Source organism: Panthera leo, chromosome B1, assembly GCF_018350215.1.
Source record: "Panthera leo isolate Ple1 chromosome B1, P.leo_Ple1_pat1.1, whole genome shotgun sequence".
NCBI classification, from domain to species: domain Eukaryota; kingdom Metazoa; phylum Chordata; class Mammalia; order Carnivora; family Felidae; genus Panthera; species Panthera leo.
This window is the reverse complement of record NC_056682.1, coordinates 51,640,668-51,668,320: the sequence shown is the minus strand read 5'-3', so window position 1 is coordinate 51,668,320 and position 27,653 is coordinate 51,640,668. Positions and strand designations below refer to the sequence as shown.

Genomic DNA, 27,653 nt, shown 5'->3' with positions numbered 1-27,653 from the left:
TTCTGGCCTCTTGGGCAGCACTGGTTCCGCTGCCTCAGTCTAAGCAATGTAGGTCCTCACAAAAGGAAGAGTTTTCTAGAGGCTCTAGGCAGCTCTAGGTCTTCTAGCAGGAAGACCAGCACATGAATTAACAGGCTGCAGGAGGTCAATCCTATTGTACAAATTGCAGAAAGGAAACAGAATCCCAGGACCTGTTCCCACACTAGCCAGAGAACCACTTTGTTAGCTGGAAGTCTTTCCTGGTGTCTGGTGTCACCCTCACCCTTATCCATTTAAACCCACTGGTGGTAGTTCTGTCTTTAGTGTCTAAGCTCAGCCTTAGTAAACAAGTGATGTTTGCCTGTCTGAGCATAAACTCTGTGCTTAGCAGAGAAAGACAGCTTTCTTCCAAGATGCAGGGAAAATTCATTTGGGTTGGATTTTCAGGGGGTAGAAGGTGGTTTCCAGAAATAAGAGAGAGGAGATATGATGACTGCCATTTTATTTATTTTAATCACTAGAAAGCTCTGATCTACTGGGTGCTGAGCACATCACATAATACTTTCGTAATTGTCAATGGCTTTTCCTCAGTCATAGTCTTTAGTCAGTGGACACCAGGAGCTCTCTACTTCTTTGCTTTTGCTTTCTTTCCTTTGTTTGTTTTGTAGAACTTAAGAGATTCATCTTGGCCTGGCTGGCCAGTGATAGAGAGGGGGGAAGGGATAGGAGCATTGAGGTTCAAAGTCTTCTGAAGCTTCAGGTCCAAAATATCAAAAGTTATCTGTATCTCATATTGCAGCAGCTCCTTCAGGCATTCAGTCTGAATGTGAATGACCTCATCAATGAGCTTTTCTAACTCCTGGAAGAAATAGAACATGGCTGGTGATCAGAACTCTGGGGAGACTGAGGCTATCTGCAGATATCCAATTCTGAACACATCCACTCCTTTTTATGTGTTCTAAACCTTACATTTCCCCCACCAGATCTCTTGGTCACCCTTCTCACCCCTACTCTGTGCTCTGAGAGGCTAACTTATAAGGGCTGCCTCAACCAGCTACCTTGACCTATGGCTTTAAGTTGAGTTCAGCCAATGGGAGGTACTGGCAGGAGATCTGAGCCTGGGAAGAGAATGAAGTCTCTCACCTCCTTCAGGATCCACTGTAGATTGGCCATGACTCTAACCCTCTGCCTACAGCCTCCTAACCCACAGCCCTCTCCTACAGCTCTCTTTTTGGATTCCAGTGACTGTTTCTTTCCTTCTCCCATCAGGCCTACTGTGGCAACAACCCTGTTGGACTGTGTCATTGACTACTAACATTGTTCTGGGCCCATAGGCTAGTCCCATCTTCTCCTATCTTCTGGTCAGCGAACTTTCCATTTGGATATCATCCCCCTTCCTTCCCCTCCTGCCCTCATCTCATTTTTACATCTCAAAGTTCTAGTAGCAGCCTAGTAGCAGCACTGTCAGAAGGGACAGTGCAAGTTGCTCAGAGAGTGGGAATGTCCTCCAGCCAGCCAGCCATGGAAAGAATGGAAACTCTGTCACCATCTTCCATGTTAAAATGAGACCCTGTCTGTCATCTCAGTCAGGATTATGGCAACATGGAATCCTGGAGACATGGACCATGTAACTGTGTGTCTCCAAATTTCCTGCTTGAGGAACCAAACAGCAGAGGAGAGTTTGTGCTTGTCTTGAGGGTGTCAGGGGACATACTTAGAGTAGCTGATGCCTAGAAGACATTTCTTTGAGATCTCTTATTTTAACTAAAACCTAGTGTAAAATCTTATATTTGACCCAGAATATCTCCTTGGTTGTTTTATATAAAAATAATGTTCTTCCCCTAAGTCCTTGGGGAGGACTGTGCTCCAAGAGGATGTACTGTGTTTATCCTATGGTGTTCAGTGTCCCCACCTCTGGCACACAACCAGGGGCACACAGTGGAAGGGACTCTAGTCCATGAGCTCCACCAGGCAGGGACCAGCAGCAAAGTAATGGGGGTTGGAAGAGGACCTGGGAGGGGCAGGGAAGGACAGCAAGAGTGGGAGGGAAGGCAACACCTCCCATCCATCGCCTTGTCCACATGTTCTAGAGCAGGGTCCCCCAGAGGAGACAGGCTATTGCTTAGGTTCTTTTTTTCTTTAAAAATATTTTTTGATAGAAAGCACAAGCAAGGGAAGGGCAGAGGGAGGGAGGGAGGGAGAGAGAGAGAGAGAGAGAGAGAGAGTGGCAGAGAGAGAGAATCTTAAGCAGGCTACATGCTCAGCACGGAGCCATACGCAGGGCTCGATCCCATGACCCTGGGATCATGATCCAAGCTGAAATCAAGAGTCAGATGGACACTCAACTGCCTGAGCCACCCAGGAGTCCCTGTTGTCTAGGTTCTGTTGGGTCTTTCTTTGCTGCACATCTTACTGCACTAAGATTACCTGGCAGCCCAATGTGCTATTTCTCTGGGAGACTTGACTTAACCTTAGAAGAGTATCATTTATTCTATTGTGTTAATTGCTTTTTAGATTTTAGAGATTTTCCCCATGTTATAATTCACAGGGCTGTTCACTCTTTGGCTGACTTTGAAACACACAGGCCCTGTGACTCTCCACCCCCACCCCAGCATATACCAACATACGCCCTCATGTGTACATGTATGCAATACTTGTCTCTGTGTTCAAAGATAATGCAACAGTGATGATATTAGTGCCTATGTTTAGTTAAAAAATAAATTTGGACTCTTCCAGGCCCTTAAGAAGTTGATTGCCCTGGGGCCAAGATAGTCACCATTTAGTAAAGAGCTGGTCATTGAGACTCTGGCTCCTCGAGCCTCTGTGGCCTTAAGACTGGTCAAGAGGGCAGCCCGATTTCTTCTATCCATGCCAGACTATTCTAGGTTCCCCCTGGACCACTAGCCCCACCCCTTTGCCTACCTCAGCATATCACCCACATTGGGCTGTCCCCAGTGGACCTTCCTTCATCATCTTCCCCCACCCCCAGGCCTCAGTGGATGCCAGCTCTGCAAGTAGATGAAGGGCACTGAGACCATCTGTGGTGGTTCAGATCCTGGGCTCTTCATTAGACGTTGGAATCCACCAGGCCTCAGTTCAAATGTAAACAATTCTACTTGCTAGCTTGGTGACCATGGGCAAGTGGATTAAATTCTCTGAGCCTCAGTTGTCTCATTACTAACATGGGGACAAGAACTATACCTCACAGAGATGTTTTGTGAAACGTGCATGCAAAGCCTGTGGCCAAAGCTCAGTGACTGTCCCCTTCTGCCCCGTCCCATGTGTGCAGACCATGGAGTCCTGTCTGTGAGTCTGACTCCAGCTTTGATGTGCTCTTGGTAGGAATGCGCATTTGTATATGGTAGGTGAGCATCCTCCCACTTCATGGGTCCAGCCTTACCTCCCTCTTTAGAACCCGGCTGGGCTGCTCAGACACCTCAGAGAACGTTTTCTGTAGCTTGTGCTCCTGCTCCAGGTGCAGCGCCTCCTTCAGGAGCAGTACATTGGTGCGTTTCTGCACCTCAGCCATACGGAGCTCCGCCATCTGCTGCTCAAGCTGCCAGATGTCCTTGTCCATGCCCTTGGCCAGCGGGAGGGGCTGGGGCGGTGCACATACTTCCAGGTGGTTGACAGTCAGGTTGACTTCCTGCTCCTGGCCCAGGACATACTGGTAGAGTTTGTAGTGGCGGATGAAGGTGTTGTGGAAGTAGTCACAGAGGGCCAGCAGGTGGGTGGTATTGAACTGCTCCTGGTAATCTCTGAGTTTGTTCCCTAGGATCGTCACCGCCTCAGTGATGGAGCAGCCTGTGGGGACAGAGGGGCTGAGAATTGAATGTGAACTGAGGTAAAGCTGCATTGATAGGTGATCAACATAGGTTCTGAACCTAGGCACCCATCCACCCATCCACCCATCCATGCACCCATCCATTTCCTATCTGTCTGCCCATCCATCCTCCCATTCATTCCCCTACCCACCCACCCATCCATGACACCCATGACCCCAGAGCCCATGTCCTACTAGTTATTCTATATTACCATTTATCAGTTCTTAAAAATTATGGAGTAGAGGCACCTGGGTGGCTTAGTTGGTTGAGAGTCTGACTTCAACTCAGATCATGATCTCATGGTTCATGGGTTCAAGCCCCTCATCAGGCTCACTGCTGTCTGCACAGGGCCTGCTTCAGATCCTCTGTTCCCCCCTTTCTCTTCCCCTCCTCTGCTCATGCTCTGTCTCTCAAAAATGAATTAATATTTTAAAAAATCTTTAAAAAAGGCTATGGAGTATATCACATTTCTCCTTTTACCTTGGCTTCTAGGAAGTTCAAAGCCAAATTTAAGTAGTAACTTACCTTTATCTCATTTTTAATATGATTATCTCACCCCTTACCAATATTTTGACCTTTAACTCTTATTTTGAAGGTTTACTTCAGCTGTTCTTTATGTTGTTTCCACTTGAAACCCTTTGGAAAGGAAATGAGGGTGTAAAAAAAGGGATTTTGATAAGAGTAGACTATGAGATGGCTGGAGAGACAGATGTCCAGGCAACTGTTATCTTGGAAATGTGTGTCACAGATTTAGGCAAATATTGCTTCTATCATGCAAACAAAGATCAGCTCTGGGGTTACACCATGGGCAATGCTCCTGAGCAAACCATCTTCTCTCACCCCCTCCCATACACTCCTTTTGCTCACAATTTTATCAAAAGCTCACGGTAGTGTGATCAAGGAGGAAGGACTCTTCCCAGCATGTGATTGGGTCTTAACACAGGGGGAGGTTCAGTAAAGGGTCATGACTGAATGATTGGTATGCCTTGATGAACAGACTTTGGGCAGAGAGAGGGGCAAGAAACAAGGAACAGAGAAAGAACATGCCTTAGCATAAGGAGACCTGGGTCCTCACACAGATGCCATCCCTGAAGTGCACTGTAAATTCAATCAAGTGTCTCTTGCTTCCTGACTCAGTGTCTACCTCTGTAGAATAGGAGCTTGGGCCAGTTGACCACCAAGTCACATGATTTGGGGGATTCAGTTTTATCTACTGAAGGGAGAGATTAAGTATTGCATGCAGGGAACCTGGCTTTCCTCCTGGAGTGGAGGCCCAACCTGTCTGTAGATCCCCCTCCTCGTTTCTCCTATGTGAGGCTCCCGTAGGGCCCTAGTGAAGTCTCTTACCTTCCTAGCCAGAGGGCTCCTTTCTCCTTTAGGAGGAGCTCAGTCTTGCCCTTGTAGTTGCTTGTAAAGTCCTCCACACCCCACCCCCACAATGAACATTGTATGCTCATTTTGGCTTCTCACTCTTGGCTCTGTATGGGAATATTACCCTCAAATCTTCCCGGAGTGCTGAGATGGTAAGTTATCACTGTCTTATAAAAACATTAGTAGATGGAGCACTACTCCACTTTTAGCTTCATTTAGAATGTGCTTGGGAGTGTCACTTGGATTTAGACTTCAGTCTTCTGGGCAAGGGATGAAGAAAGGCCTCTCCAATGTGCAGAACAGGAGGTTGGTAGGCTGTGTTTCCCCCTTCTTTCAAGGCAAATCATCAGGCTCAGAGGTCCAAGAGAGTGCTTCTATTTCAGGATGGTGTAGAGGGAGGGCACTGGATTTGGAGGCCTGAGACAGTTCTGTCCCGTTTTAGTTGTGACATTGGGCCTTCATTCCCACAGATGTAAAATGAGGGATAATAATATTTAGTTGATAGGATTTTTATGAGGATCAAATGGGATGACTTGTCCAAGTGCCTGATACAGAGCCTGCTACAAGGTAGTGATCAATAAACAGTGTAGGGAAAGAAGAGTTTGTTTCTGCCCTGTGAGAAAAGTCTCTCCTGGCCACATATATCTTTCCTTCTTTCCATTTCTCCATCTATTCATCCACCTATCAATTCACCCATCATGCATCTATCCATGAATTCATGCATGCATCCATTCACCCTCCATGCATTGCATGCATGTATCCACTCTTCCATCCATCATCCACCCATCTATCCACCCATTCATCCACCCATCCATCCACTCATTCATCCATTCATCCATCCATCTATCCATCCATCCACCCATCCATCCACTCATTCACCCACCCATCCACCCATTTATCCATTCATCCATCCATCTATTCACCCATTCACCCATCCATGCACCCATCCATTTCCCATCCATCTGCCCATCCACCCTCCCATTCGTCCTCCTACCCACCCACCCATCCATCCACTCAAGATTAATTTGTCAATTGTTACTGAGTGCCTATTAATTACTAGGAACTATGCTAAGTCAATACTATGGCAATACTGTGACAAATAAGACACATTCTTTGTTTATAAAGTGCTCACAGGAAAGACAAACAAGTAAATGTTACGATATGTGTGTAAAGAGAAACAGAAACAGGTGGAGAGGAAGGTTCAGTTGAGGATAGGGATTCCCCTGGAGGAGATAATGCATGAGCTACATCTCAGAGGCTTAGTGGGAGGACTGAGCCAGTAAAGATGGTGAGGGAGACACTTTCTGGGTACAGTCTGGGTGAAAGCATTGGGGCAAGAAACTGTATGACATGGGTGGGGAACAAGCCTGGGTTTGTTATTTTTGGTATATAAAAATGGAAGCAGAAAATGGCAAGTGTTGTGTGGAAAGGTAGGCAGAAGACAGATGGGAGGGCCTTGAATGCTGCATTCAGAAGTATTGCATTGTAGGAAGTGCAGAGTCTGCCTAGCATTGTAGGAAGATTGTACACATGGCCATGCTTGCCTTGAGCTAAATAACATTGATGGTCATGTGGTGTTGGTGCATTGCATTGTCCGGTCCAGATGGGATTGTTGTGGCCTGAGAATGCCAGGTCAGCAGATGTGGGCAGATTTGAGTGGCAGGACTGATGGTCCGATGTGGAGTGTGGTAGCGACCTGCATAACTCCCAGATGCTTACATAAAAAGAGTGGTGGGACCACCAATAGAATATGATACAGGTGGCACATTCACCTCTGACATGACCCCTGCCCTCAGAGAGATTCCAGTTTGTAGAAGAGGTGACAAAAAGATGACATTCCCTTTTTATGCTCAGTCCCCAGCACAAGGCTTTGTGCACAGTTGGAGCCAATGGGTAGCTAGTGAGTAAATGAGCAAATTCTGATATTAAGTGCAGTGACAGAGTTATTCATTTATACATCCAACAAGTATTAGGGACTTTTCATGTGTTAAGACCTGTTCCAGGTTCCAGGGAGGCAGTGAAGGGCTAGGGAGAAAACACACAGAGTATAACTCTGTTCAGGGTTCTGCAGTCTGGGCGGGCACGGAATAAGAAGAAGTGACTTTGTTAGGGAAGTCAAAGAGCAGTTCTCTGAGAGGGTGATGAAGAATCTGAGATGAACAGTGTCAGAGGAGTTACTGGGCAAAGAGAGGTAGGAGAGAATGAATTAGGCAAGGGCAACATCATGTGCCTGCAGTTGGAGAAAGCATGGCCCATTTGAGAAACCAAAAGACTGGGGGTGAGGGGCTGGCAGGCTAGAAGGCAGCTGGTGAGAGATTCCCTGGTTCTAGAAAAGGTTGGATGGTGGACAGTAGCCCAGTGGTGCAGGACCTCCTAAGACCCTATGGGAGGAATTTGGTCTTCAGCCTAAGAGTGATGTTAAAACAATGACCCTTTTGCAACATGAGTCAGATCTTGGTCTTCCTCTGCATAAAACCCTCCTTTCCTCTTCTCCTTCTGCTTCTGCCTGGCACACTGGCCTTCCCTTATTTTTCCACCATACCCTGTATTCCCTTGTGCCAGGCCTTAGGCTCGGATGGCATTCCTGGCTGACGACGTATTCTTCACTCCCAGGATGCCACCTTCTCACAGACACCTCCCAGACCACCCTACCCCCAGCCCATCCTCCAAATATTTAATGTATGAAGGAAAAGTTGAAAGTTAAGCTTACTGAAAATAGTTAAAAAAATTAATTTTGTAAATTTTTTGTCAAAGAAATGGCAGTTTTGAATGACATTTTAAGATTTGATTGCATTGCTATTATCGTTATGCATCTACATAAATTGCTTCTTTGCATGTGTAATTTGACAATTACAATTTACATAAGTGAATAAATTATATTAAAATTACTTAGAAGTTACAGTTGTAACATTAAATTAGATGTTGATAGCTTTTTAATTTTGACTTTAACTTAAAAATTTTCTTTAGTCATCTTTAACCCTGCATTACATACAAAGAGTAAGCTTTATATGTGTATAAAGCAGACATACATACAACACAAAATCAGATATACAAAATATTTGTGATATTAAAACTAGATAGTAGGTCATTAAGGAGTAGGTCATTAGGGAAAAATGTCTAGAATGCCTCCTCTGTATGATCCAGCAATTCCACTTCTCAATATATACCCCAAAGAAATGAATTAAAGATCTTTAAGAGGAATCTGTTCTCCCATATTCAAGCCAGCATTATTTACAGCAGCAAAGATATGGAAACAACCTAAGTGTGCTGATGGATGAATAGTTAAAGAATTGTGAGATATATAGATATAGAATATACATATAATTCTATTCTATGATCTATATAATCTCTCTCTCTATAGGATATGTAGACAGAATATCTATCTATCTATCTATCTATCTATCTATCTATCTAATCTATCATCTATCTAGAATATTATTCAGCCTTAAAAAAGGAGGGCACTTGTTGGGATGAGCACTGGGTGTTGTACATAAGTGATGAATCACTAAATTCTACTCCTGAAATCAATATTGCACTATATGTTAACTAACTAGAATTTAAATAAATTGAAAAAAGAAGTAAATCCTGTCATTTGCAACGACATGGATGGGCCTGGAGGACATTGTGCTAATTGAAATAAGCAACACACAGAGAGACAAATACTGCATCATCCCACTTATATGTGAAATCTAAAAAAAGTGGAACTCAGAAGCATAGAGTAGAATGATGGTTGCCAAGGGCTGGGGGGAGGGAGAAATGGGGAGATGTTGATCAAGGTATATAGAGTTCCAGTTATGCAGGATGAATAAGTTCTGGGGATCTACTTCGATAGTGCTTAGAGCTAGCAATACTGTTTTGCATATTTGAAATTAGCTAAGAGAGTAGATCTTAAATGTTCTCACTACAAATAAAAGTGGTAACCATGTCAGGTGATGATTATGTTAATTAGCCTGATTGTAGTAATCATTTCACAATGTATATCAAAACATTATGTTTGTACACATTAAATATTTTTTCAATATTAAAAAAATGTTTATTTATTTTGACAGAGAGGGAGAGAGAGAGAGAGGAAGGAGTGGAGAGGCAGAGGGAGAGACAGAATCCCAAGCAGGCTCCACACCGAGCATGGAGCAGATCCTGATGCGGGGCTTGAGCCCATGAAACATGAGATCATGACCTGAGCTGAAATCAAGAGTTGGTTGTTCAATTGACTGAGCCACTCAGGTGCCCCTATTTTTCAATGTTTTTATTTGTCAGCTATACCTCAGTAAAGCAAGGAGGGGGTATTTCACACACACACAAATTCAGGAAACAAATAAAACAACTTCTAGGGGAGGCAATAATGGCAAGAAAAGAGATGCTGCTTTTGCATGGTAGGGTGTGAAATGCATTCTCCCCATTTTCTGCTTTGCTTCTCACTTGTGTCACAGATACTCTGCAGCCACCAGGACAGCGACCTAGGCATTCCTTGACTTCTCTCTTGCGCTGGGATATATCTGGCTAGGTGGCTGATCCTGAAGACCCTTTCATTACTGAATAGTGGGGAGGAGCCCAGGGCCAGTGGAAGCCCTGTGTTCCACAATCACCTGGATCTTTCTAAAAATACAGAGCACCCCCCATCTCAAAAGAAGGAAGTGCTGATTCCAGGGTGGGATTGGCTTGGGAATTGTTGCTCCTCAGTTATGAGCCAGATTGAGCCGAAAGAACTCAGATGTTGACACATGGGGGCCATGGAGTTATGAAATGCCCAACTGGCAAAAGGATGAAACCAAAGCCCCCAGATGCTCTGTTCTGCTGAGTGACCTTTACACAAGACACCTGTCTCAGGACCCTCTCACCTGTCACATGGTTGCCAGGTCCCTTCCTGCACAGATGTGAGCTTTGTGCTGCTGGGATCCTGTGGGCATTTTGTTCTTTTCTCTTTTGCTTTTGGAGAGGGTTGGTTAAAAATGACACAGAATGTACAAGTCTCTGTTGTTGTTGTTGTTGTTGTTGTTGTTGTTGTTTTTAAGGTGCTCAAATACATTACATAATGACATAACAAGAGTTGAAGATTCCTCTAAAAGCAGCATGCAAGCAAGTACCCATGTTTAGGATAAAACTGGGCACTGAGGTGCAGAGAGGAAGAAGTGAAAGTACGAGGAGATGGGGTAGGTGCTCTCATGGGGAAGGCATCCTGACTCAGGATGTGGGGGGACCAGGAGCCAGGGAAGGTTTGGGCTCCTTTGGAGCCCAAAGGAAGAATGAGGAGTTTGGCAGAAGATGGTAGGGAAGGGCCCTCCAAGGTGGAGAGCCTGCAGAATAAAGGCTGGAAGCAAATAAGGTACAGTGTGGGCATGTGCTTGATCCACATGGTTCAGAGTTTCTGGGAAGAAAAGCTGGAGTCTGGGGGACTCTCCCAGGGTAACAGAAGGGCTTGGCATCATCAGTTTGCAAAGGGCAAACTCGTATATGTCACATGAAAGAGCTGGACTTCAAAACAGAAACCAGGCTCTTTAAAGAGGATTCATGGACCCCAATGTTGGGCTTCAGGACCAACTGGCATCTTCTGAAATTGTATCCAGAATTTCACATGCACTTTTTTCCCCTGGGGGTGGGGTGTGTGCATAGAAAGAATCATCAGATTTCTGAAAGGAAAATTAAGAACCGTGGCCAAGAACTGCAGAGCCACTCAGAGGTCTTAAGCCGAGAAGGGAGAGCTCAGATGGGCATTTAAAAGGGATGGTGGTGGTGTGTGATGGCAAAAATAATCAGTAAAGGAATCTCAGAGACTGGGGGACCAGGGTTGGTTTCTGATAATCAAAGCTGGACTCCAGGTTGGTGTGGAGGCGACTGTGTGAAATTTGTGAGGTGAATCATTGCCTCTTCTCTGGGCTCTGCGGAGCCGAACAAACATACTGGAAAATGCCGTCCCTCCTCCAGCCTGGCTTATGAGTGGACGGGGCTGGGATCACCTGCATCCTCCAGATGTGGGTGGCCACAACTGCCTCATTTGTCAAGGCCATGGTTTTCTCTATTCAGCCCCTGGGCAGCCATGCATAGAGGCCAGGTTTGAATCAAGAAGTCTGAGGGCCCAGTTGTGCTGAGTGACCTCAGCAAATGTTGGCAAGTGCTCCCAGCTGCCTTTCATCCTGGCAGGTGCCCAGTTATGGGTATGAGCTATGGCCTTAGCCTCAAGGTCATAAAATGCAAGAGTGGACCTCATACAGGGTCACTGGGGAAGGAGTCCCTGGGCTGGATTCTAACTTCCAGCCCCAAGACTCCTTGGCCAGCTCTGGTTTTCAGCAAAGATCATCCTAAGCTGGCTCATGAGACACACTTTCTTGGCCCTCAGACCATTCTCTATTTGCCGCAGGTAGAGAAGTTCCGATGACTCAGAAAGCCAAGGATTAAGTCTCAGAGAGAAGCCTCTGGCTGCCGGGGGACAGATCTGTACGTGCAAGTTGCTCTTCAATAACAGGGAGTGGCTTTCATTTGCATTGGCTGCTGGGAACTTCCTGAAGACAGTCCCCAAGCCCCTGGAGGCCAGCACCTGCGCGGGGACCCAGGCATGGGAGAGGAGGAGAGCAATGAGGAGGGGAAGAGCAGGGGGTGGGATGACAATACCAGATGCTCCAGAATCAGGGCAAAAAGGCACTGGGCTTGGACCAAGCACTCTGGGCGCCTGCCTCCTGCTGCCCCTCATGTTCGGGGTCTGGGGCTGGATGACAGCAAGGGAGATGTGCCATGTCCTGGAAGGGTTGGGAACGGTGAAGAGGCATTGTTCCTTCTGGGTGGGTGTGAGGGGGAGGATCCAGATGCCACCAGTGTCCCCTGACAAACCAGTTTGGTTGCCCCCGCCTTGGCTCAAAGGGGAGGAACCAAGTCAGGCTGCAGCCTGGCTTGCTTACCTTTCTGTGCACCTACCAGGGTTGACCTGGGATGGTGGAAAGCAGATGAAAGCACAGAACCTTCATCTCCACCCCCCTCCTGCATCCTGAAAGCTGCCCCCTGCCCATCTTTCTGCTCATGGTAAGGTTCTGCCAAACTCATTTACACCAAGGTGTCAATAACAGTGACAGCTCACGTGCTTTCCTTGAGGCAGTGGAGGACTCTTGTTGAGGGAGCTCCCGCTGGGTGCCGCATGCCCTGGGTCATCTCGTTCCACCCAATCCCTCCTAGCTCTGTGAGGCAGGGGTACAGGCACTTTACTCATGAGGGAAACTGAAGCTCAAGGACTCAAGGGATTTGATTAAGGACACACAGCTGATGGAGTGGGGAAGCCAGAATTCAAGCCGCTGCCTGGCACAGCCATCTAGTCCCAAGCAGCTTTGGGCTGTCTTTGTAGACCCTTAGAGATGGACACTGGAAGGGGCCCCCAATCCTTTCGGACACAGTTTTCCAAAGGATGTTTTGCAATAGGTATTACATAGAAACCAGTACTTCAAAGCCAGAGACCTTGAAGATATGTTGGATCAAAAGATATGAAACAAGGCCCTTAATATGCTAGTGGGCTCAGCAAATGGCCCAAAGGGGTTGAGCATCTGCAATATTTCTCAAATTTATTTGAGGTAAATGGTCTTTCGGACCAAGGAACATATTTGAGCAACTATTGAGCTAGTCTAGTCCTTTCATATTAGAGATGGGAAACTGAGACCCCTCTCTGCCTCTATGAACCTGACTGCTCTAGGTAACCACACATAAGTGGAATCATAAGGTACTTGGTTTTTTGTGGCTGGCTTATTTCACTTAGGGTAATGTCCTCAAGGTTCATCCGTGTCAGAATTTCCTTCCTTCACCAGGCTGAGAAATATTTCATTTTATGTATAGATCACATTTTGTTTGTTCATTCATCTGTTGATGGACAAGTAGCCCATACAGATGGGTTGCTTCTGCCTTTCAGCTGTTGTGAACAATGCTTCTGTGAGCACAGGTGTGCAGATATCTGTTCAAGTCCCTGTTTTCAGTTCTTTATACAAAGAAGTGGAATTACTAAGTCATATGGCAGTTCTATGTCTAATTTTTTGAGGAGTCTCCCTACTATTTTCCTGCCCATGGTATTTTGTTTTTGTTTTTAAGATAAACCAAGAGTCACCTTAAAGAAAAAAATCTACTCCAACAGTAGGACTGGAAAGATTATGTTGATCTTCTAAAGATTTCCTTGCTATTCAAAGTCCTGGGACTCAAAAAGGGCAAACACAGGGCCATCTATTTTAGCTTGTTATGAACTTTGGCCGAAGCTCTTCTCATTGCTTAAAATGGTCCCCTGACCTTGTCTGTTTAGTAAATGCACCCCTGACTGTTCCTCACTTCCATTCCTCAAGAAGTTTGCATGATATTTTTACTTTAAAACATTTTTTAATGTTTATTTATATTTGAGTAAAAGACAGAGTGTGAATGGGGGAGGGAAAAAGAGGGGGAGATATAGAATGTGAAGCAGGTTCCAGGCTCTGAGCTGTCAGCACAGAGCCTGACCTGGGGCTCGAACCCACAGACTGTGAGATCATGACATGAGTTGAAGTCAGATGCTTAACCAACTGAGCCACCCAGGCGCCCCTGGAATTCCTTTTTTTGTTTTCATTGAAAAGGAAGTGTTTTTATTTTTTATTTTTTTAAGTTTTAATTTTAATTCCAATTAGTTAACATACAGTACTATATTAGTTTTGGGAGTACAATATAGTGATTCAACACTTCCATACAACACCATGTGCTCGTCACAACAAATGCACTCTTTAATCCCCATCACCTATTTCACCCATCCCCCTTCCCACTTCCCCACTGGTAACCACTAGTTTGTTCTCTACAGTTAAGAGTCTGTTTAAGAAGTTGGCACGCTTAATGCTACAGAGCTTTGGCAGGAACAACAGATCTGGGGCCAGAAGGTCTCAAGGTTAATGCTGGTTCTGCCCTTATACTGTGTGATAATTTGCAAGTTACCTAACCTCTCTGAACCTCAGCTGCATCATTGCTAAATCCACCTACAGTTGCTGTGGACTTTAAAGGAGATGATTCATGAGGAGAGCTCAGCACGTAGGGACTGCTGAGTGGATGTCCCATCTTCTTCACCCCCTAGCACAGTGCCCTGGAAATGTTTGCTGGAGGATGGCTGACTGAGTGCAGTGGATTAGGCTGATTCAGGGAGGAAGGTTCAGAAGGCAGAACAGAAGTCTTCAGATGGAAGTCTCAAAGAGACAGGTTTCAGTTCAGCAGCAGAACTTTCTAGAAGCAAAAGCTTTATTAGCAGAGCAGTCTAGCTTGAGGAGTTAGGAGGCATTTGGCTGGTAAGAGGATTCTCGAATAATGTGTTTGTTGTGGTGGTGGTAGTGGGGCTTGGATCAGGTGAGATCTTGGGTTTCTTTTTGATTCTCAGATGTTATGGTTATTTCCATGGAGCTGACGGTCCTCCATAGCCATATTTGAGGCACTGTGGGTACCTCGTGGCCAAGCTCTGCAGCTGTCTCAAGTTTAGTGAAGGGAGTCTTGACTTTTGATCTTTATCATTATCCTGTTGTCATCATCCCTGAGTTGAAAACGACCAAGGAATCCCACTGTCTCGGGGACTTAGACTAAAAATAGACTATATTGTATCTGTACCGTGTCCCCTCTAATGTTGGGGGCTCTGAGACTGACCAGTATGCCCAGCTGACTGAAGAAGGACATGGGAAGTTAGAGGTAGAGCATGAGGTCACTCCAAAGGGCCAGAGGTTGGGTTTAAGGCACCAGAACCACCCACCTGCACACAGGTGGCACATCCAGGCCAGAACACATTACCCAAAGGGCATGGCTCCTCTTTGCAGCTGGGCCTGTGCCACCCACCACATTGGAGCCATCCTGTTGAGGGTCAGGATCCCAGGTACATGCTGTAACTCCAGGTGACCCACTTAGGAACCCCACCCCCAGGTGTTCCACACCTGGTTCTTCCAGGTGTCTCCCTCTTCCTGCATGCAGGCAGCCTCATTCTTCTCATCGCAGGGTGCTTTCCCAGGCTTCATGCTTCTCAGACCCTCATGTGCTCTGTGTACAGATCCCTTTAGTCAAGATAGAAGGGTCACAGGGCAGGGCATGTGCTCTGCTGTCAGACAGACCTGGGTTCAAATCCATTTACTGGGGGTGTGACTTAGGGCAAGTTACTTAACCTCTCTGGGCCTCAATTCATCATTAAAATAATGGGTATGATGCAAGGTCATGGTGAGGATTATAAATGCTACATGCAAAAATGCCAGGATCATAAAGTCCTCACTGTTCCTCCCTCTACAGGATGTATGCTCCTCCAGGGAAGGTTGGGGGAGGTTTCTATTTCATAGTCTTGATTTCTGGCTTACTAGCTGGCACAGTCTCACCTGGAGAGCTTTGACCTTACTTAGCGTTATGGGGTGAATTAGCACAGCATCCCACACAATTCATATGTTCAAATCCAAACACTCCGTGCCTCCTAATGGGATTGCTCTTGGAAATAGGGTCTTTAAAGAAATAATTAAGATTAAACGAGGTCATGTGGGTGGCCCTAATTCATTATGACTGGTATCTTTACAAAAAGAGGTTAGGACACATACATACACACAGGAAAGGCCATGTGAGGACACAATGAGAAGATGGCCATCTGCCAAGGAGGGAAGCCTCAGAAGAAACCAACCCTGTTGACACCTTGATCTTGGACTCCCAGCCTCCAGAAATGTGAGAACAAAAATGTTTGTTGTTGCAAGTGCCCCATCTGTGGTATTTTGTTATGATGGTCCTCACAGACTGATACGCTCAGGGAGGTATCTCTGAAATGGCAGTTGCCCATTTGCCCCCACAAAATGCTCTCTCAGGATTTCAACCAGTGGCCTCTGTGGCAGCTTCCATTCTCCATCAGCAAGGAAGTTGCCGCCAAAGGCCCCTCCTTAGAGTCTAGTGGGAGAGGCATTGAAGTCAGGCTGCCCCAAGGAAGTTAACTTCCAAGAAGAGTGAAGGTGCATTTTCTCTTTGGGCTGGTCCTGAATTGCTGGAGGCTCTCCCACATGGGATGCAGTACTTGGGGGCTGGTGGAGTAGACCCTGGGCATGGCCATGAGTATTCTGGTAGGAAGAACTCACACAGATGACCTTAGGCAAGTAATGCGTCCTGCCAGCCCCAGGCTGCTGGGGGAAGGTGGGGTGGCTGCCTTCCATGTTATGGCTGCCCAGATGACATTTTCTGGAGAATCAGGAGTGGCCATGGATGGGACTACAGATACAGTGCTATGACCCACTTGCCTGGCCACCTCATACCTCTACCAACTGGCCATCAAGGCCCACTTCCTCATGGCTTCAGGATATGAGGGCCAGGACAGAAGGAAAGAGGTACTTCTAGACCAGAAGTCTAGGTAAAGTATCAGAGAGAAGACCAGGGCCTGCCAGGCACTGCTGATGACAGCTGCCACAGAGGCTGTTCCCCTCTAACCCCTCACCTGCTGCTACATGTGAGTCAGAGATAGGATGTGCAGGGCCTTCTGGGCACCCTAAATCTCTGCCACTCCTGTATGCAAAGTGGGAGACCTCAGGGTTCCCATATGTCCCAACACCTCTCTCCAGACACTCAACAGGGTGTGCAAAATCTGTCCACTTCCTGTGATTTCTTCCCACCAAGACAGAGTTGGCAGCCTTCTGTTCCTCTGTGTTGTGCCTGGTGACTTCCTCCCAGGCCCTACAGAGACAGAAGGATGGGATCTTCCCAGGGCTTCCTGGATGCTGGCAAAGGAGGTGCAGTTCACAAGACTCTCACTTCTAGCTTGGAATTGAGACCAGAACATCCTGGTGAGCCATTTGCCAGGGCAGAATCAGCTTATGCTTTTGAATAAAGGGCCACTCTTTCCCTCCTGGTACTGAGGACTGATTGGACCAGGAAATAAGCCCAGCTGGCAGCTGGCCTGTCAAAGCTCTGAATCATTGTTGTACAAACATGACCCTCCTTAAATACTGTCCACCAGCTTTGTTATCTAGTATGCAAACAGAACTCAACCATCCTTAGCCCCATATTAACAAAAAACAAACAAATAAACAAATCCCTGGAGAATCTCCCTTCCAAGAAGAGTGACAATCCACTGTGGAAATCAGCTTGCACGTAAGTTGGCTGGTCAGTAGGACCCTGCTGTCTGCATCCTGCATCCCATGACCTATGAGGAACTGACTTGCTGTCTTACCAGCTCTTCCTGCCCCTTGCTGTCTAGGTCCCCTAACAAGGGCAGTGAACAGATGCCTTCTCCCCTATGCTGTTGGGCAGTGGTGCTTCCTCACATATGTGCCCAAGGGCAGGTCATGGATGCTGGGTGTCTCCATTAGGGGCCAGGTTTGAGGTTCTCTGGACCTCCATTCTGTTGGCCCATGATTTGAATGCATCTGCAATCCTGCCTGCAAGGTGAGGGGAAGACAATAAATGGCACAGACAGCGAGTTCTCCGAGGGGCAGCATGTAGCAGCTTCTAGCCCTGGATTTCCAGCACCTTCTATTCATCTCACCTCCCTTCCATGTGTGATGGGCACATGGGGGCTAACACTTGTTGAGCACTCACTGTGTGCATGTTACTGTGCTATACATTTTGCAGGCCCTGTCTCGTTTAATCCTCCCAACTGCTCTATGAGTTAGAACTATTATGCCACTCATTCTAGAGCCAAGGAAATGAAGGTGTAGAGAGGTATAGTAACACATTAGTAAGTGGTAGAGGTAGGATTTGAACCCAGATCTTCTGACTGCAGAGTTTGGTGCTAATCACCCCACCGTGTAGCCTCTAATATCACCTGGACATGCAACTCAATGAGGTCACCCTGGATGAGTCAAGCACCCTAACCTCCTCTCTGCATACAGGGCATATCATCTCCATGGGCATCAAATATCTATTCATTCATTCATTCATTCATTCATTTTCTTCATTTAGCACCCACTGTGTGCCATATGCTGTGTTTGGCATGGGGGGTATTAATAGAGGGAGAAAAGTGAAGTGGGCATAGACCCCTCTCCAGGAGATCCAGCCTCCCCAGGGTCTAGCCTTCCTTGCTGTCTAACTATAGCTCTTTGGGGGAAGAGTTTAGATCTGAATAGAGTAGGAAGGAGGACACCTTGATATAAACAGCGTTTGAGAAGGATGAACAAGGTGGCCACCACAAGCAAGAGGGTGCTTGCAGGCATGTGGGTGCCCAGAGAGATGTAGCCGCAGACATCCAGGTATAAAGTGTTGAGGGCATTGGGAAGGTGTGGCCATGGCTGGGAGTGGGCCTGACGTGGGAGGTTCTAAGGATGGCTCTGGGTGGCAAAGTCTGGGTACCTGGAGGGTGAAGGGATGGGATAGGGTGTGAGAGTGTGAGAAGGCCCTGGGCTGATCTCAGAGATCAATGTAGGGGGTATCTCAGAGGTAATGGACAGCATGGGTGGACAGGGCCTGGGGAGGGGCAGGTTAAGTTGAGAAAGGATTTGGAAACACCCTCCAGCAAGTGGGACTGATGTCAGGTGCCTCTTTGTTCAGCTGGACACTTATTCATTTGGCCCCTACTGGGGTTGGATCCAAGGTTAGGAGAGGAGTTTACCCAGAGCTGGTAGGCACCTGAAGGAGCAAAGTGGGCCAGCTCCTTAGAGAATATGGTCCAAACCTGGGTAGTGTGGCTCAGATAACACCAGGTAGGAGAGAAAGGGAAGATCAAGATTGGGTTAGGAATTGGGTAGAATGGGAACAGAACTAAGTAAGCAAAGGCAGGGGTTTTGGGAGCAAAGTCAAGAGGAACAAACCAGGCACCCTCAATGAACAGGACCGAATGGCTGTCTCCTGCTGCAGGTGTAAGACCTACATTTCTGGAAGGACAGCTGAACCCATGGGAGTGCCTAAAACCCCCGAGGAATGGGTATTATAATATTAGTGGTCAACCCACTGCACGTTCACAGGGCTTCCTATGTAGCAGTCACTGATCCAAGTGATTTACATAAATAGACTCATCTAATCCTCGCAAAGATCCCATGAAGTTGGTGCCATTTTTGTCCTCATTTTACAGATGAGTGATCTGAAGCACAGAGAGGTTAAGGGACTCTCACAAAGTCACACAGTGAGGAAATGGCAGAACCAAGCCTTGAAGCAGGGCCCCAGCAATGTTGAGGACCAGTCCAGCCTGATACTGGGGTTGACTACAGACTGAAGAAGAAAATCCCCGGGAGTAAGGAGGCTTCAGATGAAATTCTATCCCCTGTTTTGGGGGTATTGATGAACTTGTTCATGCTCTCGCTAGTGTCCCTGGGCTGGATTTCCGGGAAGCAGTGTGGGCATGGCTGCCATGGAGATGCTATCTGGGCCAACCCGACAATCTTCAGGTGCAACAGCCACCATCCTGAATGGCACCATGAGGGGCCCAAGGTGAACAGGACCTAGCTCAGGAGGACTGGTTCTAGTGTGGCTCTGTACCCCTGGGTGCTTCCACTGCACACCGTTGTCTACTCCCTGCAAACCCATAGCCAGCCTGGTGTTGCTCTCAAGTCAGCTCTCACAATAAGTCAGTTACCTGGGAGCCGAGCTGGGAACAGTCTTGTCTGCCTTTTTTCCTGCGTCCCCACTTCCCGGACAAGCCTGCCAGTTTACTTTACCTCCGGGGCCTGCCTCTGGCTGAAGTGCCAGCCCTCTTGCTTTCAGTCCATTGTCCTGCCCACTCCCCAGGTCACAGGGTCTGCCAGGCAGTGCTGGCAGCTGGGTTTCTCTGCTGCCCTTGACAGGAGCTGATGCTGCTTTTGTACATCTGGAGGCTGATCCATCGTGGATGCTGCATAAAGTACATGCAGCCACATCTGATCATGCCATCTCTGAATCACATCCTGTTCTCTCAAGCCTTGGGTCTTTGTCCCTGTGGTCCCCTCCTAAGAACAATAGCTGACTCTCACTGAGTACTTACGCGGCACCAAATGCCATGCTATGGGCTTTATGTATGTAACCTCGTTTAATCCTTAAAACAACCCTAGCAAATGGGTGCTCTCGCTTTTTCCACTTTCTAGATATGTAACCAGAGGCTCAAAGGCAATGCGACTTGACGAGGACCACACATCCAGTAAGGGACTGAACGAGGACTGGAATGTTTGCTTTGAGTGCTGAACCTCCTGATGGATTCTATCTTCAGTGAGTCTAATTTCAGGCATGAGGAGCCCACCTAAGTGCTTGTTCCCACTCAGTGTTTGTACCAACCATGTTTCTTAAATTTTGAGATGATTTAAAGGTAGGAGAAAGAACTTGTAAGGTGGAGAGCCCAAGACCAAGATTTAAAAGTTGTTATGAAGAAAGAAAGATGGGCCAACACTGACAAGATGGAATCCATGGAGATAATTGTAAAGTCCTGCAAGTTCACTCAAAACTGCCATTGCACAAGGGCAGGATGGGAAAAATCATTCACATGTGGAACTGCCTGCCCAATATAAATCAGTGTGACTTTGATGTTGATAAAGTAAGTGCACCTATATACTATATAAACAGGAGCATCATCACCAGGACAGAGGAGGTGATAAAATCCCCGACCAATTCACTGACCAATTTTCAGGTTGTTTTGTATTTGTATTTGGATGACATTTTAAGAACAATATTGACAATCACAAGTATGCCCAGAGAAGGACAGCAAGAAAGAGAGCAGTGATGGGAAGGTAGGAGGAAAGGGCCTGTGGAAATGATGTCACATTAAAATGATAAAATTGGGCTGCCTGGGTGCCTCAGTTGGTAAAGCACTGACTTTGGACCAGGTCATGATCTCCTGGTTCATGAGTTCAAGCCCCGCATCGGGCTCTGTGCTGATAGCTTAGAGCCTAGAGTCTGCTTCAGATCCTGTGTCCCCCACCCACCCCCACCTCCGTCCCTTCCTCACTTGTGCTCTGTCTCTCTCAAAAATAAAATAAATATTACAAGAAGAAAAAAAAAGTGATAAAAGCAACTGGGAGTTGATAGTCACATTAGATAAAGCGGATTAAATATCTGCAGGACTTGCATTCTGGTTCCAGGGGACAGACTTTGAACATTCTAGTAAAAGGTGCAGAAGGCAGATGTAGCTAGATATAAATAAGACCTTCAAATAATTGGTATGGTTTTAGAAAGGCATGAGTGGCCTTGGAAAGAGGGAGCACCCTGTTGCTTGGAGGGTGTCTGCAGAGGCTGGAAGAAACTTGCTGGCTGGTTGAGGGTCTCCCTACAGTAGAGGGAATTGAGTGTCCTTCCAACTGCAAGGTTTTAGGAGTCCACAAGACATATATAGGCTGCATTGGCTGCATGCACTAACCAGATATGATGAAAGCTCCAGGGTGTTCTAATCTCCTCAGTGTGAAGTTGGGTCTGCATCGTCATTGACTGTTTTTCACGGGCTCAGCCTGTGGAAGGCTCTGATGGAAACTTGAAAGAGCCCGAGTTCCCACCTGCTTGGGGCAGACATTCTTCTTCCCACTCGTCAGTGTTTGTTCTGGCCACAAGCCACTGCAGAGCTCAGCCGAAGGGGATGAACTCTGGTACCTGTGTATTGCTGTGAGCAGCAGGGAGTGGGACCCAGAGGGATTCCAGGAAGGGCCCAGGGGTGGGGGTTAGGGGTGGCTGGTGGGAGATGAAGTTTCCCAAGAATCTCTGAAGCCAGCCCAGGAGCAATGCCATGTCTGGTTCAAGCCTTCAGACAGGGATCACTGGTTTGGAGGAGAGAAGTAAAAGGGCACATGGGCAGCATAAAAAATAAAAAGAGGCTGATCCACATGCACATAAGATGTGCGATTCAGTGGCAGCCACTAAATGGCTTGAAGCAGAGGAGTGATGGGATTTTATTTGTGCCTGAAAAAAAAATCACTGGGCAGTTCAGTGAAGGGCTGCAGAGGTATAAGATTTGAAAGCAGTGGGCTGGTCAAGAGACGGAGGTGGGTTAGAAAGGGTGGCAGACAAGGAGCTGGTGAAAAGTGGTGAGCTTAGGGAAGGACATTGAGGCACTGCTGACTAGACTGGTGGATGAGCTCTGGGCACATAAGGGATGGGGACCTGATGCACAAGGGACAAAGCATCATGTGTCCTATTTGCTTGGCAGCTGTTGGAGACCTTGGTCAGAAGTCCAGAGAATTTCAAATGTGCCACATGTTAAAGAAAATATTATGCTTAAAAATTTTCAAAATAAAGAATCACAGAAAAGTTTCAAAAAGAGTTCATCATCAGGGCTATGTGGTATTGGCAAAAGAAAAGACAAAGAGATCAATGGGGCAGGCAGAAGAGAGAGCCCAGAAATAGACCCACACAAATATAGGCAACTGATCTTTGACAGGGGAGCAAAGACAACACAATGGAGCCAAGATAATCTTTTCAACAAATGTGCTGGAACAACGGGGCATCCACATGCCAACAAATGGAGTCTAGATACAGACCTCATACTCTTCACAATAATTGACTCAAAATGGATCACAGATCCAAATCTAAAATGCAATACTATTAAACTTCTAGAAGATAACATAAAAAAACCTAGATGACCTTGGGTTTGGTGACTACTTTTTAGATACAACACAAAGACATGGCCCATAAAAGAAGAACTGGTTGGGGCGCCTGGGTGGCTCAGTCGGTTAAGCGTCCGACTTCAGGTCAGGTCACGATCTCGAGGTCCGTGAGTTCAAGCCCCGCTTCGGGCTCTGTGCTGACAGCTCAGAGCCTGGAGCCTGTTTCGGATTCTGTGTCTCCCTCTCTCTGACCCTCCCCCGTTCATGCTCTGTCTCTCTCTGTCTCAAAAATAAATAAACATTTAAAAAAAATTTAAAAAAAACCCCATAGAATGCACAAAACCAAGAATGAATCCTAATGTAAACTAGGAACTTTGGATGATAATGATGTGCCAATGTAGATTCATGAGTTGTAACAAATGTACCACTCTTGGAGGGATGTTGATAGTGAGGGAGGCTGTGTGTGTTGGGCGGGCGGAGGGGTGGGGGAGACAAGGTTTCTGTGGGAAATCTCTGTACCTTCTGTTCCATTTTGCTCTAAGAAATAGTGTACTAAAAAACAGCACAACTGGAACCATAAAATTCCTACAAGAAAACAGGGGGAAACCTCCTTGACATAGGTCTTGACCATGATTTTTTGGAATAATACCTAAAGCACAAGCAACAAAAGCAAAAGTAAATAAGTAGAGCTACATCAAAGTAAAAGGCTTCTGCCCAGAAAAAGAAATTTTGTAGAAAATTAAAAGGCATACTATGAAATATGAGAACATATTTGCAAAGCACATTTCTGATAAGGTGTTAATATAAGGAACTCAAACAATTCAATAGCAAGACTCCCAATAATCTAATAAAAATGGGCAATGGATCTAAATAGACATTTTCTCAGAGAAGATATTCAAATGCTTAACAGATCCATGAAAACAGGCTATCACTAATCATTAAGGAAATGAAAGTCAAAACCACAATGAGATATCACCTCACACCTGTTAGAATAGCTAGTATCAAAAAGACAATAAATAACAAGTGTTGTGGAGAAGAGGGACCCCTCATGCACTGTTTAGTGGGAATGTAAACTGGTGTAGCCACTGTGGAAATAGTACGGAGATTCTTCAAAAAATTAAAAATAGAACTACAACATACGATCCAGCAATTCCACTTCTGGGTATATATGCAAAGGAAATGAAACTGCTCTCTTGAAGAGGTACCTGTACCTACAGGTTCACTCCAGCATTATTCACAGTAGCCAAGCCAAGCCATGTACACAACCTATGGTCCATCAACAGATGAATGGATAAAGAAAATATGATATTTTTTGGCCATAAAAACGAAGGAAACCCTACGTTTTGCAACAGCATGGATAAACCTTAAAGGCATAAAGACAGACACTATATGATCTCACATGTGGAATTAAAAAAAGAAAACTAAACTCATGGAAATGAGACAGACAGGTGGTGGTTCCCAGAGGTGGTGGTGGGGGGGGGGCAAAATGGATTAAGGTGGTCAAATAGTACAAACTTCTGGTCATAAGAGAAATAAGTCCCAGGGAATTAATGCACAGCATGGTGATTACAGCTAACGATATCATGTTGTATGTTTAAAAGCTGGTAAGAGAGTGGATCTTAAAAATTTACATCACACAAAAAAATTGTAACTATGTGAGGTGATGGATATTAACTAAACTTACTTCGGTAATCACTTTGCAATATATACGTATATCAAATCAGTATGCGATACACCTTAAACTCATACAATATTATATGTCAATTGTATCTCAGTAAAACTGGAAAAAAATAGTACAAAGACATTTTTTCCAAGTACTTAAACAATCAGTGGCCCACAAAATGCCCCATCATCTCAGAATGCTTTCATGTAAATTACCTAACATAGGGCATTCATAACCACAGCCATCAGAATCGGGAGATCTCCCTTGACACACCACTACTGTTTAACCTCCAGACCTCATCCAAATTTTTCCAGTAGTCCCTTATATCCCTTCATAGCAAAAGGACCCAAACTGAGGCCACATGTCACGTTTAGTGGCCACATCTCCTAGGTGGCTTTCAGTTTAAACCAGCTCCTCTGCCTTACTTTGGCTCTCAGGACCTTAATGTTTTTGAAGCTCACAGGAGAGGGACTTTGTTCAGTGATGCTAATTTAATGCTTTCTCGTGATTAGATCAGGTTCTGAGTCTTTGCTAGAACCATCACAGAAGGATGCTGGGTTCTTCTTTTGCATTCTACCAGGTAGAATGTGATTCTTAGTGTGTCCCTTTACTGATGATGTCTACTTGGATCGTTTCATGAAGGAGGTGTCTGTCAGGCTCACTCACATAGAAGTAGTCTTTTCCCCTTTGTGATCAGTAAGAATGTTGGGAGGGAGTATGTAAATGTCCCATTTCCCATCAAGCATCTACCTACTGGTTGTGGTACTTATTGATTATTCCTGTCTGAGTATTACTATGATGTTGGCCAAAGAGGGGCTGCTCCAAATATTTGCTTAAGGAATGAATCTGCATCTCACAGCCCAAGATGAGGATGGGTGTGATCACATTCCCTCTTGCCAGGGAGTCACAGGGAGAGATATTCTTCCTCTTCTCATGAAGCCCAGCACAGGGCAGAGGTGGGAGAGATGCTCCCTCTATAAACTCACTTTACTGCTTTTCCCCTCATCCCTGCCAGCAAGCTGCTGCCTGTAAAGGATTCCTCCAAGACATTCAGTAGACCAAAACTTGATACTTGGAACAACTGTGGTCTTTCAGGAATGCAGTGGGGGGGGGGGGGTCAGTGAACCAGTAGAGTGACACGTTTGATTTCTGTTAAGTGAAAACAAAACAAAAATTATGAATCTTTGCCCCTCCTCTTTTCACTAAAATAAAATCTGATTCCACTGGGAGCCTACTCTCAGCTAGCTGTCTCAGAGGTACTGATCAGATAAGGAAATTCATATTTAAGCATAAATGACTGACTGACCAAGAGACAAACATCCTGGCTGCTGTGTGAACAGCTTGAAGTTGTGCGAAATTTTCAGCCAGGGAGATAAATATAAAGACTCAGCATGGACACTCAGTTTGCTTCAATTTCCAGAAAGCCTAGACAGGAAGTTTGTTTATGAGCATGGGAGGATGCTAAATGCCAGAGAAAGAAAGAAAGGGACTTCCAGGTCCTCACAGGGTTCCTGAGGCTGTGGACTGCAGGGGGGTCCTGTGCCCTGCATTCCCCTGCAAGCCTCGCTGACCCCTGCTCTGGATGCCCCATACCTTTGGTTTCCTTGAACAGCTCTTCCGTGAACTTGACCACCTTGGCCACTTCCACCCATGGAAAACCTTTGCCCACGGCAAAGATGATGCTTTCATAGAGGGTATCCAACAGAATGCTTCTGCGGGAGTCTCTCACTTCATCAAACTCTTCCCAGTTCAACAGTCTCCGTAGGTGCTCCCTACCTTCTGGTTTCTGCAGGGCATGATATGAAGGATGGAGAGTGAGACTGAGGAATCAAGATGCCATCCTCACTGAGAAAATCCCACTGGGGTCCTCACAGGGCTCTGCATTGTCCTGAAGAGTGACCAGAAATGTGAGTATGCCTGGGGAGAATCATGCTTTCAGTTTTGGACAGCTCTCCCTCCCCTTTCTGGGAATGCGCTGTTCTTTCTAGCACTGCTCCTTCCTCTCAGAGTTCTCATGCTAGTCATTGCAGCTTCAGCAGGCTTCAAGTCCTGAATTATGGCTCCTCCTTCTTTTCTCTAAAACAAAAGTTGACTTCCCTGTGAGTCCACTCTCAACTAACTGCCCCAGAGGTATTGATCTGATAACGAAATTCATACTAAAGTGTAAATGACTACAAGGAGGCTTGGTGAGCCTATGTTTTAAAAGAAAGAATATGCATTACTTGGTGAAAATTTGGGCACTCTAGCAGGTCAGGCAGGGAAACCTGATCAGGGAACTAGCCAAAAGATCCCATTTCACTTGAGAGTTTGTCTGGCCTTTCCAGAAAGATTCTTATAGGTTATCAACAGATATAGGAGAAGCAAGTGTCTTTAAAGGAGGGAGTAAGAAAAGGTGCGGCATGAAGTGGAGAGCCACTGAACATGGGAACGTTGGTCCCTTGGGGTGAGGGAGGTTCCTGGCTGGGGAGGGAGGTGGGCATTTGTGGGGAAACTGCTCTCAGGGGAAGGTCCAGAGCCCAGGGATTCCTGTCTCACCACCTGACCCAGGCAGCCATTCCTTGCAGCGCTCACAGATCCCCAGGTTGGTGTCAGCTGGTTGGGAGATGTAGAGCAGCCAGTGAAAGCACATGTCCCAGGGCGGGGAGGGAGGCCCCACCAGGAAAGTTTTGCCTGGTGCCTGCCCATCAGCTCATGGCTGAAGGTCAGAAGCTAACCTGTGCACATAGTTGCATGACTCCTCTTGCCTGAGCTCTGTAACAGTGCCCTGACACCCCTCTGTGGAAAGCCCTATTCTGGAAGGTCCAGGCCCCTCCTTACTCACACCAGTCACCATAGAGTTGGGTCTAGGAAATTGATGAAATCTGCCCCCTCCCTGCCTTAAAGCAACAGCCCCCTTCCCCCACCCCCACAACCACACACATTCCCTACACACATTGGCATATAAGCCCAAAGGGCTCACAGGGCCCTGAGGCTGACTGATAAGAGGTAGCATCCCATGGTGATCAGCCCCTAGGGCCTTCCTGGCCCTCCTCAGAGTGGAAGCAGGCACAGTACCTTTATGGCCATATCCTCCTTCCCTTCAGGCAGGCTCTGTCCCTATAGGTTGGGAAAACAGCCTCCAAGCTCCAAGGGCTGGTAAGCCTTTGGTCTGGCATTCCAGCTAGCACTACCCCCCCCCCCCCCCCCATTGTGGGCCTCCTGGGCAAGGAGTCATGTCCAAGGTGTCTATCTGAAGAAGCACTGTTGAGGGGCCACTTTACACACACACCTCACTCTTACATCACCGAGCAAACTCCTTTTTAAAAGTTGGGTTTTCTCTTCACCTGAAATTGGAAGACTTTTTTTACTCCCTGGGGTGTTAAGAGTGCCATGCCCCCTGCATCCAGTTGCTAGGAGACTTAGCCAGTATTGACTCAG

At 46.4% G+C, this 27,653-nt stretch overlaps 1 protein-coding gene across 3 annotated transcripts; it reads right to left on the bottom strand.

The window, feature by feature from the left end:
• Nucleotides 1-466: 466 nt before the first annotated feature.
• CB1H8orf74 (chromosome B1 C8orf74 homolog) lies at nt 467-27,653 on the bottom strand. 3 transcript variants are annotated; one of them, XM_042935001.1, is made up of 4 exons: nt 27,560-27,653; nt 25,830-26,022; nt 3,380-3,783; nt 467-838 (listed from the first exon to the last, which is right to left on the bottom strand). In XM_042935001.1, exons 1-4 carry the CDS (start codon nt 27,605-27,607, stop codon nt 605-607), a joined length of 879 nt encoding a protein of 292 aa, XP_042790935.1. In that variant the 5' UTR covers nt 27,608-27,653; the 3' UTR covers nt 467-604. The 3 variants fall into 3 exon arrangements, with proteins under 3 accessions (XP_042790935.1, XP_042790937.1, XP_042790936.1); XM_042935003.1 differs by having other exon boundaries at nt 3,380-3,800; nt 27,505-27,589; XM_042935002.1 differs by lacking the exon at nt 27,560-27,653 and adding an exon at nt 27,291-27,392.